This window comes from Chionomys nivalis, chromosome 14 (genome assembly GCF_950005125.1).
Source record: "Chionomys nivalis chromosome 14, mChiNiv1.1, whole genome shotgun sequence".
Classification (NCBI taxonomy): Eukaryota; Metazoa; Chordata; class Mammalia; order Rodentia; family Cricetidae; genus Chionomys; species Chionomys nivalis.
This window is the reverse complement of record NC_080099.1, coordinates 10,552,156-10,578,898: the sequence shown is the minus strand read 5'-3', so window position 1 is coordinate 10,578,898 and position 26,743 is coordinate 10,552,156. Positions and strand designations below refer to the sequence as shown.

At 43.4% G+C, this 26,743-nt stretch overlaps 1 protein-coding gene and 1 non-coding gene across 4 annotated transcripts; one reads left to right on the top strand and one right to left on the bottom strand.

The window, feature by feature from the left end:
* The first annotated feature begins 16 nt into the window (after positions 1-16).
* Hdhd2 (haloacid dehalogenase like hydrolase domain containing 2) lies at positions 17-26,743 on the top strand. Of its 3 annotated transcripts, none has more exons than XM_057788601.1 (7): positions 17-157; positions 3,547-3,657; positions 7,716-7,924; positions 10,883-10,967; positions 20,153-20,369; positions 22,668-22,731; positions 25,717-26,743. In XM_057788601.1, the coding sequence occupies exons 2-7, from the start codon at positions 3,557-3,559 to the stop codon at positions 25,818-25,820; spliced, it is 780 nt and encodes a 259-aa protein (XP_057644584.1). In that variant the 5' UTR covers positions 17-157; positions 3,547-3,556; the 3' UTR covers positions 25,821-26,743. The 3 variants fall into 3 exon arrangements, with proteins under 3 accessions (XP_057644584.1, XP_057644585.1, XP_057644586.1); XM_057788602.1 differs by having other exon boundaries at positions 17-165; XM_057788603.1 differs by having other exon boundaries at positions 37-82.
* LOC130887119 (small nucleolar RNA SNORA40) lies at positions 5,959-6,082 on the bottom strand. Its single transcript, XR_009058345.1, has one exon. It is a non-coding gene; the product is annotated as a small nucleolar RNA SNORA40 (small nucleolar RNA).

Genomic DNA, 26,743 nt, shown 5'->3' with positions numbered 1-26,743 from the left:
CCGGCGCGTCGGGACTCCGTCCGGGTCAGGCGCTGTGAAAGCTGTTGCCCTGGCCTTTCCAGAGGACGGCAGGGCCGCGAGGGTGAGGAGGCGCGCGCAACCAAGAGGCGGAGGGCTCCGGAACGGCGGCCGCACCCCTGCCGGAGGCACATCTCCTGTGAGCGGGTTAGGGAAAAGCCAGCACCACCCTAGAGGGCCGAGCTGCTCGGGCCGAGCCTCCCCGTGTCGCGCTGGTGACCGCCCCCCTCTGCGCCATGCGCGTGCGCAGAGCTGGTCTCCCGGGTCCGCTCTGGCGTCCCGGCTCAGTCTCCCAAGGCGGGTGGTTACGAGGTGTTCGTTTCTGTTGTCCTTCCCTGTATAGTGCGGACGGCAGGGTCCGAGGAGGTGGAAGTCCTTGCAGTTGAGTTTGCAAAAAGAGGTCCTTGCTCTTGGGTTTTTCCAACTCAGAGATAAATGCATGAGTTTAGTTGATTTAAGACGCTTTTGAGCGTCCACATAGGAAAAGGCAACAGCCCTTCCATTTACAGAGCTCTACCGTTTAGTGGGAGATGCAGGCAGGGCTGGGCAAGGCAGGTAGACTTTATACCGGGGACGCACAGACGCCCGGAGAGAAGTTGAAGTTAGCCAGAGGAAATGATACCCAAGACTGAGCACTAAACGAGGCGGCCAGAGGGAAGGAGGATGGGACGGAAAGCGGCAGTTTTAGACAGCCACCGATGAGGGAAGCAGAAGTCTTCGGCCGAGCAAGCTGCCGAGAACGTGGATATGGGAGTAAATAAAATCGGTAGAAGAGGTGAAGGGCTCCACTTTGTACACCACTGTTCGTTGTTTGGACTTCGGCTTGAGGGAATGGGCATCCTGCAGATGATTTAATAGGAGAATGACTGAATAAATAATATTTATTGACGCACGCATGGTTTCCCAAAATGTTGGGTACTGTAAGAAAATGGAGGCATTTTAATCCCGAGCGTCCAGGTGGCATTACTGGAAAAACTCGCCGAGAACGATTTCTTTGAAATCTCATGTTTTATCATATTTGCACAAGTTTTTAAAATTATATGTCTCAAATATCATTGCTTTTGGTAGTTTTCTCAAATTCCCAACCCTTACATCGTATTTACCTTGGAGATTTTTTAGAGTCCTTATTGCATCATTAAGTACTCTCCTTTCCCAATCTCAGAAATCTGTAGAACCCCGCTTCTTCCAGTGTAGAGCACTGTTCATGGTGTCGAATATTCCCAGCAGTGAAGAAACAGGCTAAGCAGCTAAATTCTCCCGAGTTCTTGTAGGCAGGGTTCATATCTTCCTTTGTTCCTTCATACTCAGCGGCCGCTCCTGCTTTCCAGGTAATGATGTGGGAGTGGACTAAGAGACCATCGGAGAGGACGTTTGGGGTTTTCTTTTCTTTCTTTCTTTTTTTTTTTTTTTTTTTTTGTTTGTTTGTTTTTCGAGACAGGGTTTCTCTGTGGCTTTGGATCCTGTCCTGGAACTAGCTCTGTAGACCAGGCTGGTCTCGAACTCACAGAGATCCGCCTGCCTCTGCCTCTCAAGTGCTGGGATTAAAGGCGTGTGCCACCACCGCCCGGCTGGGGTTTTCTTAAAATAGTTAAGAGGTGATCTTAAAACCAAGATAGTTTTAAAGATAAAGAGAAGTTAGGCTGAAAACCAGGGTGGTAGGACTAACTGGATTTAGCGTTGGGGCTGCAGGTACAGCCCCTCGTGGTTTACAGAGAAAACCGCTTTCAGGTAAAGATGGAACTGGCCCAATGATGCTATCAGGGTGTTGTGCCTAAGTCCTGAGACCCCCCCCCAAAAAAAAAAAAAGATCACCACGGAGCCACACTCTTACAAATGCGAAAGCATGGTTTCATTTATTGTATATGGGCTAGTGAGGGACCCCTGCCTCGCAGTCTGTTGCAGCAGATGGAGGGAGGAGGACCCCACCTACTATTGTAAGGGGTTTATAAAGACAAAACCCACAAGGCAGTCACGTGATTGTAGTGAGGCGTAGGGGACGGCTGCGAACCCGCCAGTACCGTGAGAGAGGTGATCAGCATCAGCAGGGTGGCTGAAGCTGCTGTCCCCTGAGCTGTTCTTCAAAGGGTTGGTGGGGTATTGCGAAGCCTCCCATCCATCTCCTCTGTAGTCCTTCTGGAGGGCGAATGGATCTGCGGGGCAGGCGTGTGAGTAGTGAACCCAGGCTGCCATTCCATCCACCTCTAGGGCCCTGGGGATTGTCATCAGGATGGCAAACGAGCCCTTCCATCTTGGCTTTAGGGTCCCCTGACCGTGGCGCCATATTGGAGGCAAACCTGGTCTACAGACTGGTTCCAGATCAGGTAGGGCTACATAGTGAGACCTTGTCTCAAAACAAACCCTAAGTCTCAAATATCATTCCTCCTCTTGAACCTCTATATTTAAGCCCACCTCCCCCATGATCTGTAACCATATTTATCGTTAGATCCCATAACTCATAATAGAGATTTAAGGGGCTGGGCATGGTAGCACAGACCTGTAGCTCCAGCTCTTAGGAGGCAGGAGGATTGTGAATCCAAGGTTAGCCTGGGTTATAACAAGACCTTGTCAAAATAAGCTAAGTATTAAATGAGGGGGAAATATGCAAAGTAAAGTTGCACATTAGAAAGTGAGGAAGTGATCTTTAAAAATTCTACATGGAACCAGTTGGTGGCGGCACACACCTTTAATCCCAGCTCTCTGGAGGCAGACAGAGGCTGTCTGTGAGTTCAAGGCCAGCCTGGTCTACAAGAAGTAGTTTCCAGGACAAGCTCCAAAGCTAGAGAGAAACCCTGTCTAAAAAAAAAACCAGCAAACAATTCTACAGGGAACTAGAGATGTAGCTTAGCAATGTTAGCATGCTAACCTTGCATGCATGAAGCCCAGGATCCCATCCCCACCATTGTAGGAACCAAGTATGGTGGTGCACGGCTGGGAGGTGGAGGCAGGAGGATCACGGGGAGTTCAGCCTGGACTGTATGAGACCTTATGTTAAATACACTTATATATGTGTGTTTATATATACCGTTTATTGTTAGCTATATAACTTGATTTTCCACCCTCAGTAACATATAAATACTGGCAGCTCCTTGGCCACACACACCAGTTCAGAACATAGCAGTTGCAATTAGAATGTTTTAACTGTCCATAGCGAAAACTGAAAAGACCTTGTTAATGTAGGGTTCCTGTCTTTGTCCTCACCGTTCTCATGCTTACACAAACCATTCGCCAGAGTTATTCTACGAAACCTGAAATTAGGTAGTAGCATCTCATTTTAGCATTTCCCTTCCAAGTTTTAACTCAATATTAAAAAGAAAATACATAAAAACCTAAGCTTTATTAAAAGTTTCTTGCGTTAAATGTTGTAGTTTTGATTTTTTTTTTTTTAAATGCTGTTTATTTCCAAAAGAAAAGCAGCTTAGCACTAAGCAATATCTTCCTGGAAATGGATGGTATTTTTGATTGCTTACCAGTTTTTAATTGTCCATTGTTTGTTAAACTGTATTTTTAATTTCATTTGCTCTCTCCTAGGGAATGAAGGATGGCAGCGCGCCGTGCGTTAAAAGCTGTTTTGGTAGATCTCAATGGCACACTTCACATTGAAGATGCAGCTGTGCCAGGCGCACAGGAAGCTCTTAAAAGGCAAGCTATCCTCCAGGTTCAGATGACAAATACGTTTTTAAGTGCCGCTTTACCAAGGCGGATCATTAGCTAAATGGATGGCCTTGAGATGGTGTTTCACCAGCTCACCATCCATGGAGGAACTGCCTTGGGTCTCGCTAGAAGATGTATGTGTTGTAATATCCTCGAGACTGTTCTCCCTGCCTTTATTAGGTCTGGCCTTTGGCTCTCTCTGTTTGTTCTCTCTCCTCCCTCCCCCAGTATGGTTTTTTAAATCGATAATGTAAATTGGGAATGAAGACTCAAGAACCTGAAATAATAATTTAATTCTAAAAATATAGAATAAATAGCACTGGGGGAAAAAATCATATGAATCCTGGAATCCAGCTGAAATATATATACATGTTCAGCCTCCTGAACTCCTAAAATCTAATGCTGAATTTAAAACTGCTTGAAAGACTTGGAAAATTTTGAAATATTTCCCTCCACTAAACTTAATACTTCCAAAGATTAAAGACTGTCTTAGCCGGGCGGTGGTGGCGCACGCCTTTAATCCCAGCACTCGGGAGGCAGAGGCAGGCGGATCTCTGTGAGTTCGAGGCCAGCCTGGTCTACAAGAGCTAGTTCCGGGACTGGTACCAAAGCTACAGAGAAACCCTGTCTCGAAAAACCAAAAAAAAAAAAAAAAAGAAAAAAAAAAAAAGACTGTCTTATATTTTTGATTCATCAGTTACAGTATAAACAAGTACAAGTCTAGGAACAAGCAGAGAATGCGTGGTAAAGGCATGTTAAAGATAACCAAGGCACTAGAGGTTATCTTTAACATTAAAGAAAGTGCTTGCTCTTCAAGCATGAGGACCCGAGTTCAGTTCCCAGCACCCACTTACAGCCAGGTATGGTGGACCCAAGGCTCACTGGCAGGCCAGCTTAGCCAAATTCACAATTTTCGGACTAGTAGGAGACTTGTCTCAAAGGAGGTTGACAGCACCGAAGGAGAAACACCTGAGCTTGCCCTCTGGCCTAATGTATGTACACGCGTGCACACCCACACAAGTGTGCACATATATACACATCGTCAACTGAATATGGATATTTGAGAACAAAATTAGAGATTTTCAAAACAGCAATATAAAATTTGGTACTTGTCATTTTCAAACCTTAGAATATTCACTGTGTGCTGTTAATCTAAATTCAGGTGACAAGTATCACCACTGCTGGGTATGAGGGCAAAAGCTGACACAGGCTGCATCCTCCCTCTCCATGTAGACGCACAAACATAAGAATGCCAGTGTCGCTGGTGCTCATGCAGTGGAGCTGGCCTGTTCTTCTGGAGTCATGACGTTAGCTTTGTAATTGGAGGAGAGACGGGTAGAGCAGTATTTAACCAGTAGACAACTGGGTGCCCAGCTAGACTGCATCGCTTAGCATAATCTCTGTCTGAGTCAGGCCTTCTATGGTGAGCTTCTATGTTTGCTTTCTTGCTTTTTCAAGTATCTCATGCTGGCCTTGAACTTAAAATACAGCCAAAGGTGGCCTTGCACTTCTGATCCTCCTACTTTAACCTCTCGGACTGGAATTGCTGGTGTATGCCACTACGCCCAGCATTTGCAGTACTGGGGAGCAGAACCCAGGACTTTGCACGCTGGCAGGCACTCTTCCAACTGAGGGACATCCCAGCTTTATTTATTTTTAACAGCTAAACTTAATTTTTATCTCCTCCATAAAAAATACCAGAGAAGCTGAGCTAAACAATAATGCTGACTTTCTACACACTGTATAAAGGGCTTTATAAAAATAAGTAAAATTAGGCAGAATTATTTAAACTCTCTGCTTTTCTATCTAGGGAATTTCCTCTATGATTCCTTTACTACTTGTCAGAGTCACCACAGCTTCTCCAGAGCCAGAGCTTGATTTCCCCTCCAGATCGCCCTCCAGTTAGAGTGAGCTGATGTTTACTCCCTCCAAACCCACGGTTCTTCTCTTTGATTTTCTTTGATCTACATCTGAACAATGGAAATACTGATGGCAATGTCAGCATTCCCTGCGATTATTAACATTAATTTCTAGAAGCTGTTTACTTCAGCATCCCTTTTAGAATGAACCCTGCACAACTTCTTAGCACGGCTGAGCTCAGGTAATATTCCCACAAACTGTCGGTCATGCTGAGGGCTGAGGAAGACTACAGACCTGTGGGATATGCCAGTGCTTCATTGAAGCCAACACAATTCGTTCACAGTAAAACTCGCACCTTCAACTCCAGACCTCATGTTCAAGTGGAAACCTATTGTCAGTACCTCCATTACTTTTAATTGTCTTAAGTATCATATTCCTCTATGTATATATCCAAACCCACACTGACAAAGAGTTCTGGGTTGAAAAAGAGGACTTACTTTACCACCCGTCTAAGTCTTTGTCCATAAGTTCAACAAAATCACACATCAGTACTAGGTCTTACTGCTCTGAAGAGGAGTTTTCTGCTCTAGATTGAGAGAAAAATCTTCTCTCTGCTGAACAGAGACACCTCTGTGAGGCTGTGTGGCCTGTGAACCAGCACTTTGTCAGGCAGGAGGCCATCCATTGTTCTGTCTGAGTCTCTGGCAGGTTTTCCTCCCAGGGAAATCTTTCCACTGGCCCTACCACTGTGATTTATATAGAAACAAGGAGACAAGGGAAGTGAAGGACACGAAAAGATTTTGTTTGTTGAACGGGTGTGGTTTTTGCGCAGTAACTCCCATTTTTGGGATAAGAGCCATGTTGAAGTAGTCAGTTTCTTTTATTAGATAAACCACCGCATTTAGTGTGTTTTGCTGAAAAACTACCACACAGACATTATAGAGGTAATCGTGATTACAGTGAATTAATCAAATAATTTTATTTAATGTTCCTTGGGTGAATTCTTAAAACTCTTTTCTATTTTATTCGTTTGCTTGCTTTAAATTGTTTTTAGTACTTTTATGCCTTTGTAGCCTTCTGGGGAAGACATAAAAAGCAACGCTGTTAATATAAATTCTAAACTATAGTTAAATTATAATTACTTCTAGATTTTATGTTAAAACACTATTGAACCAAGAAAAGATTATTTTTAAAGAAGGCCAGATTCACAAATTATTTTTCTGAAACCATCCAATTATCCAGAAGCAGATGGAATCAAATCAGTCCTTCATGTAAGCAGTTCAAGAGGAGATCGGGTCTTGCGTGTAGCCCAGACTGGCCTTAAATTCACTATGCCCAGAGCAGCCTCAAATTTTCTGTAGAAGTACAGCTAACAGCTCTTGGGTCTGACAAGAAAACCAGTTTGTTTGTTTTTTTATTCTATTTATTTATTTGTTTGTTTGTTTGTTTTTCAAGACAGGGTTTTTCTGTAACTTTGGAGCCTGACCTGGAAACTGGCTCTTGTAGACCAGGCTGGTCTCGAACTCACAGAGATCTGCCTGCCTCTGCCTTCTGAGTGGAGTGTGGGATTAAAGGCATGCGCCACCACCACCACCGCCCAGCTAGAAAACCAGTTTTGAGCATCTCTCTGAGCTGTCCAAGTAACTTCTGTTTATAAACACAGCGACTCACTGGGGTGCAGCACATTTGTGAGATGTGCTGGATTATCTATTGGACTTGTTTGGGGTTTTTTCTTATGTCACTTGTTTCCAGAATCCTTTCTCAGGTCTCTAGTAACTGGGCATCCTTTGTTCTTCAAGTAAGGGAAATAAAACACTATTCCAGAACATGGAAGCATTGCCGTACCCACAGTGCTGCCTAGCGGGGAAGTTACTCGCTTCCCTGAGCCTAGTTTTCTCATGTTCCATCAGTGGGTAGTCTTTATGATAACTCACCTCTCAGACCCATGAGGATGGTAGGGCTTCGTTTCTTCACTAAACTCCACAGCACAGGGAAGCTGGAGCCCAGAAGGTCTCACAAAAGTAGACATGGCTTTCAGAGTTTAAAATTCCAGCTTTTGGAGGTGAAGCACTGCCCATATGGTATAGACAATTTGTAAGTGTCGGGCGATTATTAAAAAAATAGGTGGTACTGTGGCCCATGAGACAAAACCAGCCAGCCCTTCTCTCTTGGTCTGTCTTCCCCAGGTTGCGCGCTGCCTCTGTGATGGTTAGGTTTGTGACCAATACAACCAAAGAGAGCAAGCAGGACCTACTGGAAAGGTTGAAGAAATTGGAGTTTGACATCTCCGAGGATGAGATTTTCACTTCTCTGACGGCGGCCCGGAACTTAGTAGAGCAGAAGCAAGTGAGGCCCATGCTGTTGGTTGACGACCGTGCACTGCCTGATTTCACAGGTGAGAGAGACTCAGGAGTTACAAACAAGTTCACAGACCTGAGAGCGTGTGGAAAAGGCATCTCCTTAGAGTTCTCTGTTAGTACTGAAATGGGCCACAAGACAAACCGAGAAAACAGAAAGCAGCCTTGTCCGTAGCTTGGCCGGCCAGCTCCCCCGCATATGGAGCCCTACAGATGAGATGAAAGCTGCTCCTGCACTTCTGAGGTCGACTTTGCCAGGTCACCTGCTGTGTGAATAGTGTGGATCTGAGCTAATGTTTCTCAATTCTTTTTCACCACCTCTTCTCTTGGTTAGATGAGATAAATAAGGGCCTTCTTAGGAACACATGCCATTCGCAATTAATAGGAAATATTTTTCAGTAAAGAGAAAACTTGTTTCTACTTTGGAAACAGTAACTGTAAGAAATGTCCTAGTTATATGAAGCTTTGCTGCATTGCTTTGTTGTCCTAGATGAGACTGTGACTGATAAGTATACAAAATAGATGTGAATATTCTAATTATAATTCCACGTGATAGCTTTCCAGGTTGGTCAGAACCTCCAGACCTGTACTAATAAGAAATACACCCAGGTACCAATCAGAATTATCACTTGTAGGGAAACAGAAACCAACTTTGACTGCCTTCAACTGAAAAACAAATACATTACCATCTCTGAAAATTTTCCGGATTGTACAGTCTTCCGCTGAGCGTGCCTTCGAGCAGTGACAAACTCGTATTCAGACTATGTTGTCTGATGCCATTTCCTTCTGTAGCTCCTGAAAAGTGGCTGGCAGCTCCCTGCCTCAGCAAGTAGTAGATGAGTCGTGCTTGGTGCATTATGTTTGTAAAGAAACTGCCAAAGACCTCATAATGAGTGCATGTCCAGAGAACACTAGAAGGGAATGTTTCACTACCGAAGAGAACGGTGTGGGAGGGCTCTAGCTCCTTGGCTCTGGAAAGACTGCAACAAGCACTTCCTTACTTCTTCAATTAAACCATATTTTAGAATAACCAAATATTTGATAAAAATTAAGTTCTTTATAAAGAATCCCAGGTAGAAATGACCGAATTAAACATCATCACTTGATAAGCCCTCAAGAAACAGGCAAGAATATCAATAGACCTTAAAGCATTAGTGGCAAGGGTGACGTGACCTTCAGAGTGGAGGGGTGTGGGTAATGGGTCCTTGTCTCTGCTGATCAATTTCAGCATCGCTGCAAGTAGAATACCAGATTCATGTTTCATGATACAGTATAGTAGGAAATTCATAGTATCATCGCCTATGAAATAAACTAGTTGGATATGAACGTATATAAAGGAAAGATAGGGATAAAGGAACGACTTAAACACCACTACAGTCAGCCAAATGCAGTGTTTGGCCTCTCCAGGGCTAGCGTCTAATTGCACCAAGAAGGGGTGGAAGTGAACTTAGAAAATGAGAAATAAAAGATAACAGGCAAAAGCAGCAGGGGGATTATAGGCTGCCAGTTTGACATTCCCTATGTTAAGAAACAGTTTGAGATGTTTGGGGAAATTCAAGTATTGGATGATATTAGGAACTGTTGACTTTTTGGTATTTATATTAAGGTTTTTAATATTTTCATTATTGATTAAAAATACTGAAATATGAAAGAGTGGAATGACACAGTAACCTGGGATTTTCTCTGTAAAGATTTTCCAGAAACACAAGGGCGGATTGGTAGAGCGATGGATCTATCTAGGCTCATAATACTAGCTTTCTGCTTTCGTGTGTTTATGGATATTTTCATGAGAACAAAAAAAGGTCATGGGCTACCAAAATGGCTCCATGAATAAAGGCACTTGCCACAAGCCTGAAAATCTGGGTTTGATCCAAGGGGACTATTATTGTGGAAGGGGAGAACTGACTCTTGCAAGTTGTCCTCTGACCTCCACACTTGCACCATGACTGCTGTGCACATGCGCACACAGACACACACAATTAAAATGTAAAATTTTACAAGGCCATGTGGTAGCCCGCAGAACTGTCAAGGAAGCTGAAGAGTTAGTGTTCAGGGCTGAGAAGCCAGAAGCAATGTGCAGCAGTAAGCTAGAATTGGCACATAAAAGCAGAATCCTCAGTCAGGGTTGAAAGAAATCTTGCCATTCAGTGATGGACTGTACCTCTTGGAACATGTTTATTTACATGAAAATAATCAATGTGTGTGAATATTTTAAGAAAATGAGAATATCTTTGCCAACACTATCTCTGCTTCAAAGCCAGCTGTAAGACGAAGAATTAACACTAAACCTCAGGTCTCACTGCAGGCAGTTATTTTAGTTTGTTCCCGCAACAAACTTTAACAAGTTATTTAATACTCATGGCATTTAGTAAGAAAGACATTTGAAAATGGGTGTCTGAACACAATGATGGGCAAACGTGGATTAGTATATGCAAAATTATGTGTTTGAATGTACATAAATTATCACTATGAAAGTAAATGTGTTTGTCATATTTGATGTTCTATTATTAAATACTAAGACCTTAAAACATGCTTTAATATGTATGAAACTAAAGGTAGATTAGGAAATTATTATGAAGCTGTAGAATTCTATATGATGGTACTTTACATATTTGTCATGCATATGCCAATTGGAAGTCTAATTTCCCTTGCCTCTGAGAATTTCATTCCCTCATCAGCCACTGATGCTCTGATAGATGTTCTCCTGGCTGTAATCAGGGAAACATTCAGAAATCAGACATCCCCAGAAAATACCAGGTTATAATTTTCAGTGCAAGTATTCTAGATACTCAATAGCTATAAAACCATGTGTAAAGAATATGGAATGATAATATCTTTTCCCCCTCCTCACCTTACCCCACCCCTCTCTCTTTTTCTCTCTCTCCTCTTAAGATTTTCAAAATGTACTTCAAATTATGGTGACAGCAATGTGCACATAAGTGGAGATTTTGTCACTCAGTGTGGCAGCCTTAAACTCTCCCTTTTTCCATTGCCAGGAGTACAAACAGGTGACCCCAACGCTGTGGTCATCGGCCTGGCACCAGAACATTTCCATTACCAGCTTCTGAATCAGGCATTTCGGTAAGCCAGCTACTTTCCCTCTGACCTATGTTCACCCTTCATTTCTTCTTTAGAATTTAGCACATGAGATTTTGTTTTTAATTTCTGACTACCTGGATTGCACATGAGGACAACATCTTCCAGGTCACTTCTGGGTCAGCATTAAATAATACTGACTATCTTGGGTTTTGTTTTATATTCATTCATTTATCCATTCGAGACAAGGTCTTTCTGTGTAGCTCTGGCTGTCCTGGAACGCTCTATGCAGGTCAGGCTGGCCTTGAACTCACAGAGATCCACTTGCCTCCTTCTCCCATACGTTTGGATTAAAGGCGTGTGCCCCTATGCCCAGCTTTGTTTTTAATTTTTTAAATTAACATTTATTTCTTGTGCATGTGTGCATGTGTGTGTGTATACATGCAAACATGCTCACTCACACATCTGTCACTGCATGGAGTTCAGACAGCTTTCAGGAGTTGGGTCTTCTTTCCTTTCACCATGTGTGTCCTTTGGATCAAATTTAAGTCACTAGGCTTTGATGCAAGCGCCTTTACGTGCATCGTCTCATTTTGTTTGTTTTTCTAATAATCTGGACGTTAATGCCTGGTGATCATTTCCCCCTCTTATATATTGAAGCAATGTTCTAGAATAGGAATTCATAATAAAATTGCAGCTAGAAAAGAAGTAGGTTTTTGTGGTTTTTACTATTATTATTATTATTTTATTACTCTTGGCATTTTCCACTGACAATGCCAGCCACTGAGAGAGAGAAACATCCAGCTCCTCAACTGAAAATAGTGAAGGTGATTCCCCTCATGAGAAGCCAGGCTATGAAGAGTGGAACCTTGGTGCTAATGAAGGACTGCCCTAGAACCTGGCTGTAGAGTACAGATGGAGGCTCAGGTACATCACTTGCTGAATTGTTGGGATGGAGGCTGAAGAAGAGTAAGTCCAGAAGAATGTCAGATTCCAGCCTCTGCAAGTAGCCGAGAGCTGGTGAGACAGCCAGGTGGAGATGCTCCAGCAGTGTTCACAGACACATGCACGCCAGTGCTGTCAATCCAGTATGTGTGTGTTTAGCCTGCACGAGCTCCTGCAGCTTCTTCCAAAGGAAAACCATGGACTTGTTCTCTTACTTTCCAAAATAAGTTGGACAGAATTTACTTACAAATCTGATCTGGAGCGATATCGTGATTTTTTTTTTTAAAGATTTATTTATTCATTTATTATGTATACAGTGTTCTGTCTGCATGTGCATCTGCAGGCCAGAAGAGGGCACCAGATCTCATTACAGATGGTTGTGAGCCACCATGTGGTTGCTGGGAATTGAACTCAGGACCTCTGGAAGAACAGCCAGTGCTCTTAACCACTGAGCCATCTCTCCAGCCCCTCGTGATTTTTCCCCCTTAAAGTTTTCATTTTCTCATTGTGATTTTTCTTATCAAACAACTGAACAGTATAATTTGCCTTTGCATTTATGGCAGATAAATAGTTAAAAATATTACAGAAGATACATTGAATCAATTTACAAAAAAATGTCAATGGTTTGATAGGGATGTAGAGTGCTTGCCTACCAGTTTCAAAGTCCTTGGTTCTCAGATGGAGGCAGAAGGGCCAGAAGCTCAGTCAGCTACGTAGAGTTCAAGGTTAGCCTGAAAAGCAAGACACTAACTCAAAACAGCAACCAAAAATAACCAAACAAAAGAAGGAAAAACAAACAGTGGCCTGGTAGATGTCTAGTATTTTAACCACAAGAACACTATTTTTAGTTTTCTTTCCAGTATAAGGACATACAAGAATCACCCTATCATATCCTCGATGTAGAATTCATTTATTCATGTGTATGTCCTGTAAGAAGCTTTAATTAAACACAGTAGCTGGTTTACACATCTGGCTACATTGTTTACTGTCAGTTTTGGAAAATAGCCATCCTCATGTAAAACTGAATGGGCAGAAATTGCAGTTTGAGGGCAGGCATTTTTTTTGGTTTTTTGCTCTGTGCATGATCATTGTGAATCATTGGTTAATGGATTGATCCTTGCAAATCACCATTGTTTGCAGCTCTTGTAGGCACTGTGATGCTCAAACCTTTACTTAAAATTCGTCTAGTAATTGCCGAATGGCTTGAGAATATACTTGACAGTATATGCTATTAAATATCTTATGCTTCACACACTTTAATTGTCCTGTCTGCCTTCCTTTTGTAAGACCTCCAACCATATCAGAGTTGGGGTTTATTTGAAATAGAAACCTGCATTGTTCCTTACGCCTGTTACTTTTTATGCATTCATCTAGCCACAGATTTCAAGAAGAAATTATTGATTGATTTTAGCTGGTAATTTGGGAAGGACATATTGAATAGGAAGTTGGGAGGTCTCTTTTAAATGAATACTAGGCTCAGGGTAATAAAATGTATGTTGACATAATACTGGCTCTGTGATTGCTCGGATGCTGTCTAATTAGTACACTTTCCTAACCATATTGATTTTTTCAGACCACGTTTTAAACATTACAGTGTACTTATAGGTCAACTCTAATTTCACAAACGCACTTAACAGCTGGATGGAGAGTTAACAAAGATTCTGGGTCTTGGCCTTGTTTGCATATTGATGTTCCCACAGAGACCGTGCCTTCCACCCAGTGGCTGCAGCTGTTTGGATTATATGTGGCAAATATAGGCATCTCAAATGAAACACCGATTAAATTACTATTCACGTTGATAATGAGAATAAACGTTGGATGCTAAAGCCCATTGCATAACTGCCTTCACAGGCATTATGCGTCAAGACAGATGCATCAAATTTCATATTACACTGCTTCATCTCTATTATATTTTTAATGAACTGGCCTCTCTAAAATGCATGGCACATACATACATCTGTCTTACCTGCCTGAGTGAAATTGCAAATGATTTTAAAGAATTGATTTGGTGAAAGGAATATAAACCAGCTGTAAAAAAAATGCGTATGATCTAGATTTATTTTGTCTGAAACATTCAAATCCCAAGAACCCATAGTGACCTCTTTCCTCTTAATGCACACTACAGGAAGAGGTAGTGTTCTGTACCTATTGGCAATTTTAAAAAGTAGAAATCACCAGTGCATTTGATAGTGCCTACAGATGCCCCCACACCCACGCCCTGGTGGTAACTGTAGTGTTTGGACCATGAGTGTGGTGAGTGTGGTGCTCCTGTTCCCACACGTTTCTTCATCTGTGTTGCATATGTCGTTATCCCGAACTGATAGAAAGTATTAATTTTTATCTTTTATAATTCTTCACCAGTTTTCTTTCTTAGAAATATTGTATGATTTATTAATATGAACATAGTTATATTTTTAAATTTCACAACAGTCTTACTTGATTATAGAAAGGTCTGTTTATCTTATGATCATAACTAGGAGCTCGGTCTTTGAGCCTTTAAGTAATGCAGCGTAAGGAAGACAGCGTAAGTCGATCACTTAATAATCTAGCCTTATCCTAGTATTAATAAGTCGAAAAGATAACTAGTCATGGAAATAGCGTGTTTCCATTGCAGAAAATTATAAAGGCTAAGAAAGAGCAAACTAGAAATTATCTGCTTTTGTCACCTAGAAAGAATCATAATAGTGACTCAGTGTTTCGGCACATAGCCAGTTTCTGTGCGTATACTCGTATATACTAGAACAATGTCACAGTACACAGAGACACGGGGCATCACAACCTCACATTCAGACGCGTAGGGGATGCCTGCCTGAGGGGCAGTTCTACTGATGACCTCTCTCTTGTCTGAGTACTCTCGCAGGGTCAGAACTGTGAAGATTTGGGTATGTTTTGGATTGAGGGGTTCTTTCCTTCTTATTAAACAGCTGGTTGGACTGGAGAGACGGCTCAACCACTAAGAACACTGGCTGCCCTTCCAGAGGAAGCTCCAGATGCATAGGCCCTTCTCAGGCACACAGGCAGAACATTCATAATATCATTTAATTCTTTTTTATAGTTCCATATGTTCATATAAAGAAATGTAGTTATTTTCACCTCCCATTCTGTTTTCTCATCTCCTCCTCTCCCACTGAACCTTCCTTCTGCCCAGCATCTCCCGTTCTGTTTTCTCATCCCCTCCCTCTCCCACTGAACCTTCCTTCTTCCCAGCAAGGTGGGAGGAAATTGCTAACGTTGCTGTTGACTAGAAGAGTACTTCCTTAGGAACTTATCTCCTTTAATAGCAACAAAAATCAGGTTTAAGTGTTCCAGCATGTTAATTATGAATCAGAAGAGGAGCGCAAAGGGGACAGGAGAAGATGAGCCATTATGGCCTCTGTGAGTACGGTTTGCATATACTCTTGAACCTAGATATTTGGAACCCTGTGCAGGAGCAATTTCAGAGTAGTGTGGTATCAAGATCAAATTAGAAATTTTTTGTGGGACTGTTCTATTTTTGAAGTGGCTTTCTACTATGCAGTCCTAATTAAAATCCGAAAGGGTCAACAAGATGGCTGAGTGACTAAAGGTGTTTGCTGCACAATGACCTGAGGACCATCTCTGGAACCCACATAGTGGAAGGAGAGAACCTACTCCTACAAGTTCAAACAGAAAGAAGTTAAAGCTTTGGACATGAGGAATGCAGAAAATGCTACCAGAAGATTTTAGACAGCTGTGTAACCTGAGCTGTGTTCACAATAAAGAGCGCTGCACCCCAGATGCTCCCGTTGTCAGTAGCACTGCTCCTCCCCCAGGTAACCCCTGCTCTGGTTTCTGTCACTATGGCCAGTTCATGATCTGTTTTGTTCTTCTGAGATTTGCCTGCGTGTTGACAGGCAGAGGACTGTCTGCTCATTCTTGCACTGTGTGGTGTAGCAGATCGCATGTGTTCTCCAGGCCTCTTTATCTGCTCTTCCTGGGCACTGGCTTTGTGTGCAGCTTTGCTCCTGGAACATTCTTCTGCATGTCTCTGGGGACATACACATTTGTTGTCTTGGGTATATATTGAGGAATGAAGTTGCCAGATAGTGAAACAGGCAATGCTTTAGTTTAGTCTGTGTTGCCAGTTTTCCCGGTGCTAGCACTAAGTCTAGCATTCTCATTAGTTGTACTTACTCCACATTCTCACCAGTCCGTTGACTGTCTGTGGAGTTGCGGCTGTTCCATTTGGTATGCACAGTGAGGTCTTACTTTCTCTGATGAGTAATGTCGTTAGGAAACTCTTCGTTGTTGCACGTTAGACAGCCTCTTTTATGATGTGTCCATTTGCATCTTTTGCTTTTCTGGCTGAGTTATTTTTTGTATTGATGTGTAATTGGTATTTTATTTATTTGCTTATTTGTTTATTTATTTTGGGTTTTCAAGACAGGGTTTCTCTGTGTAACAGCTCTGTCTGTCCTGGAGCTTAATTTGTAGATCAGCCAGGCCTTGAACTCAGATCTGCCTGCTTCTGTTTCCAGGTGCTGAGATTAGAAGCGTGCACCACTCCCGCCGGGTGTGTGATTGGTTTTGGTGTGTTGTATATGCCAGTGTTAGTTTCCGTAGGTACTGCAGATATTGTAGCCTGGACTGGATTTGTCTTTTTGCTCTCCTCTTAATAATGAGAGCACAAAGTTCTTCATTTTAATGGGGTCCAATTTGTGACTCTTCTCTTCTGTTCCACTTTATAACTCTTTATACCCCAAGGACATGGAGATGCTATATTTTCTTCTTAAGCTGTTGTTTTGCCTTTAACTATTATGTATGGGATCTTTTTGAGTCTTTATGACTCAGAAGAGGTAAGAACGAGTGATTGAGTGAGGCCTGAGACGGGGTCTTCTTATCTAGCCCAGCCTGGCATTGAATTTGTGATCTCCTGCCTCAGCTTCCCAAGAGCTGAGTGTGTGTATTTCCATGCCCACTGATGGAGTCATTTTTTAATACATATTCACTTGTTCAAGAAACATTATAAAAGAGACCTGTTCTTTCCCCCACTGAATGACTTGACATAAACCAAGTGACCATGTATGTAGCGTGTTTGTAGATTCCTCATCGCTACACTGCCATGGTTACTGTATGATCGCCTTGGCTATGCGTTAGCCTTTGCACTTCCATATAAATTTTAGACTCAGCTTGTTAGTTAACCTTTTAGGAGATCCCTGACATTCAGATGCCTTATTAAATATATGGATTTGCATCTAAATGATAATACATCTTCCAGCCTATAAAAATAGAATGTAAATTCATTTATTTGGAGTTTAATTCAGAACCATTTTGTGAGAGGTATGAGGCCATCTTAAACCGAAAATATAGTGAGGAATAAAACTGAAGGCCAATTTGGAGATTCTATTCCAGTGAGGAAGACAGACCAAGCAGACGGATAGAACTACAGGGCAAGTGAGGAGGAAGTCTGCTCGCTCAAAGGAGGAGCTTGGGAATGCTCTCTCTTATGCCTAACACTCAAGCTCAGACCTGTCAGAGAAAGCTCTGTGAACAGTGTGGGACCGTTCGGTGGTGGGAACATTGAGTCTGCGAAGCAGGACAGAGTTTTAGGGTTTTTCTAGGAAATGAGAGGGGACAGTGTCTTAACACTGCCCATGGTTGGGAAGGTGGCTGGAGATGCTCTGGGTGGGATGGGGAAGACCTGGCCACTGTGTGACCGGCATTCCCTGTCGCCTGTAGTGAGAAGTATTGAAGGTCTTAAGGAGGAACATGACAGACTCCCCCTGTTGCCGGGCAGCGGATTGGATCCTCAGGCAAGGGCAGCTTGCAGATCTGTGGGGAGGCTGTTGAGTCTAGTGCATGTGAGAGAAGAGTGTTTTGAGAAACTTTAATTTTTGTTTTGAAAACAGTTAGTGGATCGGAATACGGGGAGAGTGGAATGAGTGGGGAATCCAGGTAAACCTGGGTTCTGGCTTGAGTCTGGGTAAGCTTCTTGAGGTGGACAGAGCAGTCAGGGAGGAACTAGGTGAGGGAGGCTGCTTGTTAGATGTGTGGGTATCTGACAGATCAGACGTAGCCCATCTTCACCCCAAATGCTGGCAGACTGGTCCTAGCCTCAGAGAGCAGTTCCTTGAAAAGGTGGAGTAGTGTATCTAGGAGAGTTCCCAGCTCTGACCCTGGTCCTGGCTCTCTGTGAAAGAAGGTCCCTCTAAGGTCCTCTGCAGCTTTGAGATGTAACTCCCCATCTGCTTCTGGGCAGCTTATCCCTTACTGTGCTGCCTTGGGTTTTCTGTGTGACTCTGTTCCCCAGCTAGGATTTTTTCAGTTTTTTTTTGTCTTTGCTGGACTGAAATTTATAGGCAGAGGCTTTGATATCAGGCTTTCTTGTCTTTTCCTTTTATTTCATATGCCACAATAGGCTTATAGTTCAGAAGTTTCACATTTCATGCCAACATGTTCTTTCTAGTAATAGAAATGGAAACGCCCCATTGTTGCCGACTTAGTAGATACTGGAGCACTCGAGGAAGAAAGTAGCTGCTTTTAACACACTTATCATTTTCCTTGACACAGCATTTCTCTGTATGGTCCAAACTGGCCTTGAACTTGAGATCTTCCTGCCTCTGCCTCCACAGAGAAATTCTGATATGTGCTACCATGCCTGGCTCTATTTGCATATGTTCTGAAAAATATTTAACCACAAAAGACCTTTAAATCTGTGCCTAGAAAACATATACTTAAATGTGCTTCAACCTTTCCAAGACGCAGTGAGGTTCATGCTGAGCCGAGAGCAGTAGGCAAGAGCCACCATCCCAGCCTCTATGGAGACAGCTCGGGCTTAGAGAGATGGAGAGGAACCCACAAGTTCATCCCTTCCAGGGAAGACACTCGAAATTAAGTATACACATCGATCAGAATGGTAATTCTCATCCCCAGTTAATATATAATAAAATATTAACTAAGCTAAATCAAATGAGTTTTTAGTTTAGCTCTATAAGTGGAAAGCAATTTTGAGGTCTACTACATAAAGAATTTCAGTTCCGTGGTGGAGAAGCAAATAAATGGACTTGGGAGGCGGGGCTAGGTGAGTCATCCCGGGCTGCACTGAGCCACTGCTAGCACTGTGCTTCCTTAAGACCAGCAGAGGGGCTTTGCAGCCTCGGTCCTGTTCTGTGAGCAATTTGTAGTAACTAACAGTAAACCTCTCTAATAGTCCGGCATTGGTTTTTACTTAATAAAATATTTAATCATAAATGTCGGAATTCTGCATCTCCCACAGGAAGTTATTTCTGTGCCCACTGACAAGAATAATTTAGCAGTTTCATAGCCGAGCGCTTAATTACTCATAATTGTGAGGGATAAGATGTGATGAATTCTTCCTCCATGGACATACTAAATATTTTAACTAAGTAGATGACTTAAGGTAAATTAAGCTAGTGAGGTCATTTATTTCATGGTTAAAATCAGATTAAGTAATAATATCATGTCTCCAATTCCATTACACAGTAACCAAATGCGACTACCTCTGTTTGGCTAACACTGCTTTGTTGGGATGGGGGCAGATTTGAGAGGTAGGTATTGAGTTTGTGGAGATTTGCGATGTTTTTGCCTGAGTCCCTAAGCTCCCTAGTTTTATGTAGAGCTTGTTTCTCACACTGCTGGGAAGTCTTGACACCTCTGTTCTGTGAGTGTATGGCCTGTGTTAGACCTGGTGGTGGGCTGCCCTTCAAACCTGGTTAGTGGGTCTCTCGGGATGATGGCCTAATTGCAGTGTTGAGAGCAGTCAGAAGGCTCTATGAAGAGGGAAAATTACAAGGAGAAACTAGAGAATTCTCTAGTAAGCTTGTAAAGTAAAAAGCAACTTACATTTTGAAGTAGAGGAGACAGAGTTGCACATACTTGGTGCATGGGCTCCTTCATCACGGCAGCAACAACCCTGTGGTGTCTTCAGAGGCTCGGGAGCCTCCTGCTTCCCATTAGGGAAGGGAACCAACTCGTCTCATTAAGTTAAGCTTCTTCCCTCCAGTGCCTTATTTAGCTGTAGTTCTCTTAATTCTCTTTCCCTGGTGATTTGGGTAAAGTGTGTAAAATCACTAAAGGTAAAAGGTTGAAGCAATCCCAAATTTAATAATCTATCACCTTTCTTTTGTATCTGCGTGTAATTCCCAGCAGTTCTTTGTGAATTCATTAGAAGACAGCAAGTCATTAAAAGTTAATAAGAAACTATTTGTTTCTGTGAATGTGAGTAAAACCACTTTGTAAGTCTGACGTTTTCCCCCACTCATAAAAGACTTGCTTTTAGCCTATCTCCATTTCCTCCATCTCTCTAGGTTACTCCTGGATGGAGCCCCTCTGATAGCTATCCACAAGGCCAGGTATTACAAGAGAAAAGATGGCTTAGCCCTGGGACCAGGACCATTCGTGACCGCCTTAGAGTATGCCACAGACACGAAAGCCATTGTCGTGGGGAAACCAGAGAAGACGTTCTTTCTGGAAGCATTGAGGGACACTGGCTGTGCCCCAGAGGAGGCCATCATGATAGGAGATGTAAGTATTAGAGCCAAAGAGATGTCCTGAGTTATCTGTCTTGCTTTGAGATATAGCTTCAAATCCCTGCTTCCTATAGCAGCTTTCCTGTGGATGTTCAGTGGTATTCTGGTAAAGACAGAGATGTTGTGTCTAATGTGTCTCCATAGTGACTGAATATATATATATATATATATATATATATATATATATATATATATATATATATATATAATGAAAAACCCTTTATACTCCAGTCAGCTAAATGCTTTATGTATTCTGCCAAAGAAAATCCCAATACAGATCTCATTTTTTAAATGTAGCTTATGCAGAAAACAACCTATACTAAAAGAATTCTATCATTGTTACCTTTTTAGCATATACTTATGGAATTACCCAATCGCTGTATCCATTAGCAAGGGATGCTGACCATTTTAGCTGTTTGAGTGGTGGGGCAGAGCCCAGAATGAGTAAAGGCCCTCAGTAGTCACCAGTGGTGATGTGCACCTGGCTTTTGTCCTCACGAACTGAGCCGGTATATTTGCTGTGTGTGCTGTGTATGGTAAGCTGGTATGAATGCTCTACATGACAGCATGCTGCAGGAAGCAACCACTAAGACTGTCTGGTCCAACCCTTATTTTACACATTAGGAAACGGAAACCTAGAGAAGTAGGTCTCCCACCTAGCCCTGCCGCATGTAGATCTCAAGGTTTGTCCCTCTTCGGGTCTTAGTCCCTAGGGGTGAAAGTGCCACACTCCTCCTGGTGCCACCTTCTGCTTCTGGAGTCTTCCACTGAAGTTGATGGAACGGTCACTGAACTTGATCATCATTTGAAAAACTATGGTTTTTGTCCCACCTTTTTCTCTTGGCATTCTACCTGATCCCCAGACAAATGTGTTTGACAAGTTAACTATCCGGGGCTGAAAACCCCAAGGGTTGCAGGATAGGAGGGAGAAGCATGAGAATGTGCTCAGCTGTGTGCTGCCATTATCCAGGAGACAGGCAGTTCCCCTCCGCTCCTCCCCATCCTCACTTCTTCAACAGGGAAGGTTCAGCTGTGTTAACATAAAAGATCTTTGGTAGACCCGAAAGGAAGATGTTGGTGTTTGGGAAAAATCACTTCCATGGACTGCTATTGAGTAATAGTGATCTTTTTTATAGAAAGGAATTGTCTTCAGGCATGATCTAAGTGAGCGTGTGTTCAGGCATGAACTGGCAAGGTTGATTGTCTTGATGCCCCTTCCAGACTTTGAGTTATTAGTTACCCCACATCCATTGTCAAAATCAACCAGGTATATGTCAGCTAAGTTTCAGGTTTCTGGGAAATTTTTTAGGATAGAATTTCACTGTGCTGCCCAGCCAGCCTCAAGCTTCTGAGCTCCATCAATTTTTCTGTCTTAGCTTCCTGAGTACTGGGACCATAAATAGATATGTGCCACCATACCCAGCCCCACCAGGCATATTCATCTCTGTCTTGAGTAAGAATTGGTCCAAGGAGCTCCCTCCAGACACCTGACTCCCAGTGTGAAATGTGTGCAGACAGTCTGCTTACATATACTCCTTCACTTGATCCTAGCTGGTTGGGTGGGCTTGAAAGACATTTGAGCCACAGAAAAGTTATTTTGTAATCTGGCTCATTGACTGACTGAAGCTAGATAATTTACCTCTCAAGGATGTGGTTTCTCGTGGTCTCCTTTCAGAGACAAGCATGTGAGAAGCATGGAGACATCACTGTGTTCTGTGTTCAGTTACTGGGGCTCCTGCTGTAATGTTTCCCTTCTGCCCTGATCTTGCTCTCCAGCATGGCTTCCAGCAAGAACGTTACACAGAATTCCTTAACCCCTTATACACATGTTATTTTCTTGTATTTTAAGAAAGAAGATAAGCAGGGTGTGGTGGTTTGAATAGGTATGGCCCCCATAAACTCATTTGTTTGAATGCTTGACCATAGTGAGTGGCACTGCTAGGAGGTGTGGCCTTGTTGGAGGCAGGCTTTAAAGTCTCATATATGCTCAAGCCACACCTAGTGGGGCAGGTCGCTTCTGCTGCCTGCAGATCAAGATGTAGAACTCTTAGCTCCTTCTCCAGCAATATGTCTGCCTGCACGCTACCATGAAGATAATGGACTAAACCTCTGAAACTGTAAGCCAGCCCCAATTAAGTGTTTTCCTTTCTAAGAGTTGCTGCGGTCATGGTGTCTCTTCACAGCAATAGAAACCCTAACCAAGACTCAGGGAATTTTAGGTGACCAGTGCAGCCCAATCAGTCATTGGTGGAGTTTGTTGGCAAGCCAAGTCTTAATGTCTTTGTTTTTCCAGGATTGCAGGGATGATGTTGGTGGGGCTCAGAACACTGGCATGCTGGGCATCTTAGTCAAAACTGGTATGTATCTCCTATATGTGACTTCACAGATAAGATGGGGTGGGGCGTGGTGGCACACTTTAACCCCAGCACTTGGGAGGCGGAGAGTGGAGGATTGCCATGAGTTTGGGGCAGTCAGGAAACTCGGTCTCCCTGGAACCAGGCTATCAGAGGTCACAGTTGCCACAACAGCCTTGGCGGAAGTGGCAGAGCTCTTCGGCACGTTAGCTCTCTCCCGCCATGAAGCTGAAAGCAAATGAGTTTAGGTTCCAGGGAAAAGGCAGCGAGGGATGCTGTGCTTGAGAGCCAGAGCAGGCTAGAGGCATTGGGACACTCACAGAGAGCCACACACAGTTGTATAGGATCTCCAGGAACAGGCCTGCTAGGTCGTTCCTGTCTGTTCATTGTGCACTCTTTAAAAGTCTATGCAGAAACCATTTTTCTTGTCTCATAACTTGTTCTGTTTTGATGCTCAAAAGTTCAGGAGCCTGGGAATACAGCTCAGTGGTAGAATGCATGTCCACACACGGCCCTGGGGTTGAACTTTAGCATCAGAGAAAAACAAGAGTTAACAAATTATTTCCACTAAAATTCGTTTCCTTCACAGTCTCTCAAGTTTAGGGGAAAGGAAATGCCTTCTTTGGCAGGTGCAGCTCACCCGGTCTTTTGACAGCAATGCAGTGGTTAACTATCCTGCGTCTTGGGCTCAGCTGTGCTGACAGCTGTGTGGGATGGATCAAGCAAGAATGGAAACATGGAGTCACGGAAGAGTTAGTACAGGACAGTGACCACCAAAGTGCGGTCTCTCCAGAACTGCTTTGAGATTAGCAACAGAAACAAAAGTGTAGATGGTTGGGAAATGTCAGGCAGTTCAGTAAGAAAGAGCCGACGAGGCACTGTGTGCAGTGTGAAAACACTTGAGCTCACTGGGGCCGTTGAGAGCCGTGCAGACAGTAAACGCTGTCACTTCGGAATTAACACAGCATCTCTCCAGATTTCTCCATCTTCTCCCACCCCGGAGCGTTGCAGCCCTGTGGTGTGGTCACGAGGAAGCAGGAGAGAAGTCAAGAGGAACAGCGCTCGCCCTCCTTCCTTGTTTTGCTTTCACTCACACACACACACACACACACACACACACACACACACACCCGCCCTCGAGGGCCCTAGGATAACTGCTCTCAGTCCTTGGATGTTTCCTTTTTTCAGCTCATACAGCTAAGGATATCTACCAGCCACCCACTGGATCTATGCAGTACTGTGAATGGCCCATCTGCCCCAGCTGGTCTGTCAGCAGACTATCTCCGCTGCATCAAGTTAGTCCTAAAGAATAAAGCAACTCTAGCCCTCACAAGAACAGGCCATTCGTACTGTTGATCTTAGAAAAACTAAGAGGAAGCCCATCATTCTAAACCACGGTAACAGCTGGCGCAGATGACTTTCAATACAGTGCAGCGGACAAGCACTAGCTATCCCAGAATTTAAAATTACTCTGAACATCTAAATCCATATTCAGTAAGAAGTGCTTTTTGTGAGCTGTCTTGAGCAATGTTGTTTCTTAGTGGTAGCATATGGTCAGTTTTGTATGCTCAGCTGTTGGTTAAAAGGACTTCTGACTTGTCCTAACCAGAATTTATTTCCGTTTAGGATGTGAAATACTGATACAGAGAACTGTGAGTGACTCTTATCTTACAGCACACAGGCGAGGGCCGCTGCTGTGAATGGGGCAGGTGGCTCTCTGCCTCATTCCTTCAGCCACCATTACTGAGCACCTGCTCTGTGCCAGACACATAGCGTGGGCAACAACTAGACATAGACCTTCGCCACTGTGTCACTGAGCCGTGTAGAAACCCTCGTACTAACTGCTCTAGCAGGAGCACTCCAGAAGCCCATGGCCTTAGAACACTGAATCTAGAAAGTAGGTGGATAGTCAGTCACTGACATGCCAAGTAGGAACTGCCCGCAAGTTTGCTCTCAGCAGGACTTAGCTGAGGAATTAAGCAGTAGTTTGCTGTGGGAGCTAGCACCTTGAGAGGGGCAGTGAGTGAGGTGTGTGTTAATCACCTTTACACCTTTGATGTTAGTTCCCTCACTGGATGAACTCCAGCAGGACAGAACAGGAACCGCCCTCTGACAGATCAGGGAACTGCAGAACACGGGTCTGTTCTGTGAGGGAAGCTGACTAAATTCAGGCAGAGAAACCCTGGTAAAGTTGAAGAATAAATAGAGGTGATAGAAGAGGAGACAGAAAAGGAAAGCAAAATGTGCTGCAGTATGCAGGCCACAGGCAAGCGGCAGGCACTCTCCTCTCGCTGAGGGTGGAGCCTAGCTACCTATTTTTCCTCTTCCTTCCCTGTCTTCTCTCCTGCCCATTTTTTAAAGACATATTTAGGGAATGCTTGCCATGTGGCCATCATGGTATTAGGTGATAGGAATCCATTGGGATGCAGAGCAAATATAATCCCTGCTCCCAGAAAACACAGCCCCTCTTGCTGTGAGTCATTAAACAAGTGGGTAGCTACTAATTGTAAACATAGTGGGGACAACCGGATGTGAGTAGGGAGGGAGAGTGATGAAGAGGGGCCTTGCTGTAAAACCTCCCCCACGGCCCCTGCAGGAACTGATGAATTTGAGAGTTCCAAGTTAGGCGGCGGGCCTGCACTTGGCCTCTGCTTTATATCTACTCTCCTATTTTAAAACGCGTTGATTTAAATCAGCAGCCCATCTTTAGGACTGAGGGTCGAGAGAAGATGGTTCTGTGATGTGAAGGGAGCCTCAGCTGTGAGGTGACCCCATACCTAGAGCTACCCTTTGTGAGCGATCAGAAGGCCTGGGAAAGTGATGAATGTGACCATCCTGAACTGCCCCTTTGTCTCCTGAAGCTTCAGGGGAGAGTGCTTCGGGGGAAATGGAGTCCTTGATTCTCTGGTAATTTAGGGGTGCTCCTGGGTGTGCTGAACCTGGCATTCTAGCTGTAGTTTTTGTTCACTGACTTTGCCTTCATTTCAGGGAAATACCGAGCCACAGATGAAGAAAAAATTAATCCACCTCCCTACTTAACTTGCGAGAGCTTCCCTCACGCTGTAGACCACATTCTGCAGAATCTCCTGTGAACCCACATCTTCCAATCGTCTGGACCGGATGGATCCCTTTCTAACACAGTGGCACCAGTAGACAGCGCCACCCAGTGCTGATCCTGTGGAACCTTCTTCATTGTGCATTAATTAGAGAGAGGGTATTGAATTGCAGCCAGCCCTAAGCCTTGCTAATCTCTTTTGTTTTGTTTTGTAAAAGAAGATGAGACCCAAAGAAAGGGAGAGTTGAGATTTTGTGCCATTCCTGTTAAAATATTCATCAGGCTCACTGGGCTGTGGGGGAGCCGCTCCTGCGGGAGTGAAGGAGCAGGCCTCACTTCTCTGCTGGAAACAGAGGATCCTCTGAGCACAGTGCATCACACAGGGATGCACTGGAAGGTGCTTTAGGCTACCAGCGAGATTCAGAGTTCAACTCTGAAGCCCAGCAGAAGAGCCAAGAAGAATGCAAGACAGAAGCAGCATGGCAAGTCCTTCTACTGAGATCCAGTGAAGCTGCTCTAACAGATGTGGAAAGGAAATCTTCCACAGTATTCCCAGCACAGATGACTTCTTTTTCTCTTCATTAGCCAGAGATGACTAATTTAAATTTAGAACCCGGATTTAATTTAAAATAATATTTCCATTAATAACCTATTCATTGCAGATACCTATTATACTGTGTAACAGTTGTTTTGGAAATTTTATGTAAAATTAAAACTATCAGTATTTTACAGATGTTTTAATTAGACATTGTTATTAACAGGAACAGTGCAGAAACTAAAATCAAGCCTTTAATGTCTTATAGACCGTGCATTTTTGAAGTTAGTGTCCACTGGGGACCTATTAACTGTACATTTGCAAGATTTCATTATTTTTGCCTCTGACACTATGGGAGAAATCTTGTAGGAGCTATTGGGACAGATTCAAGCTTTTATGTACTTCTTACTACAGTGGTAAAATGA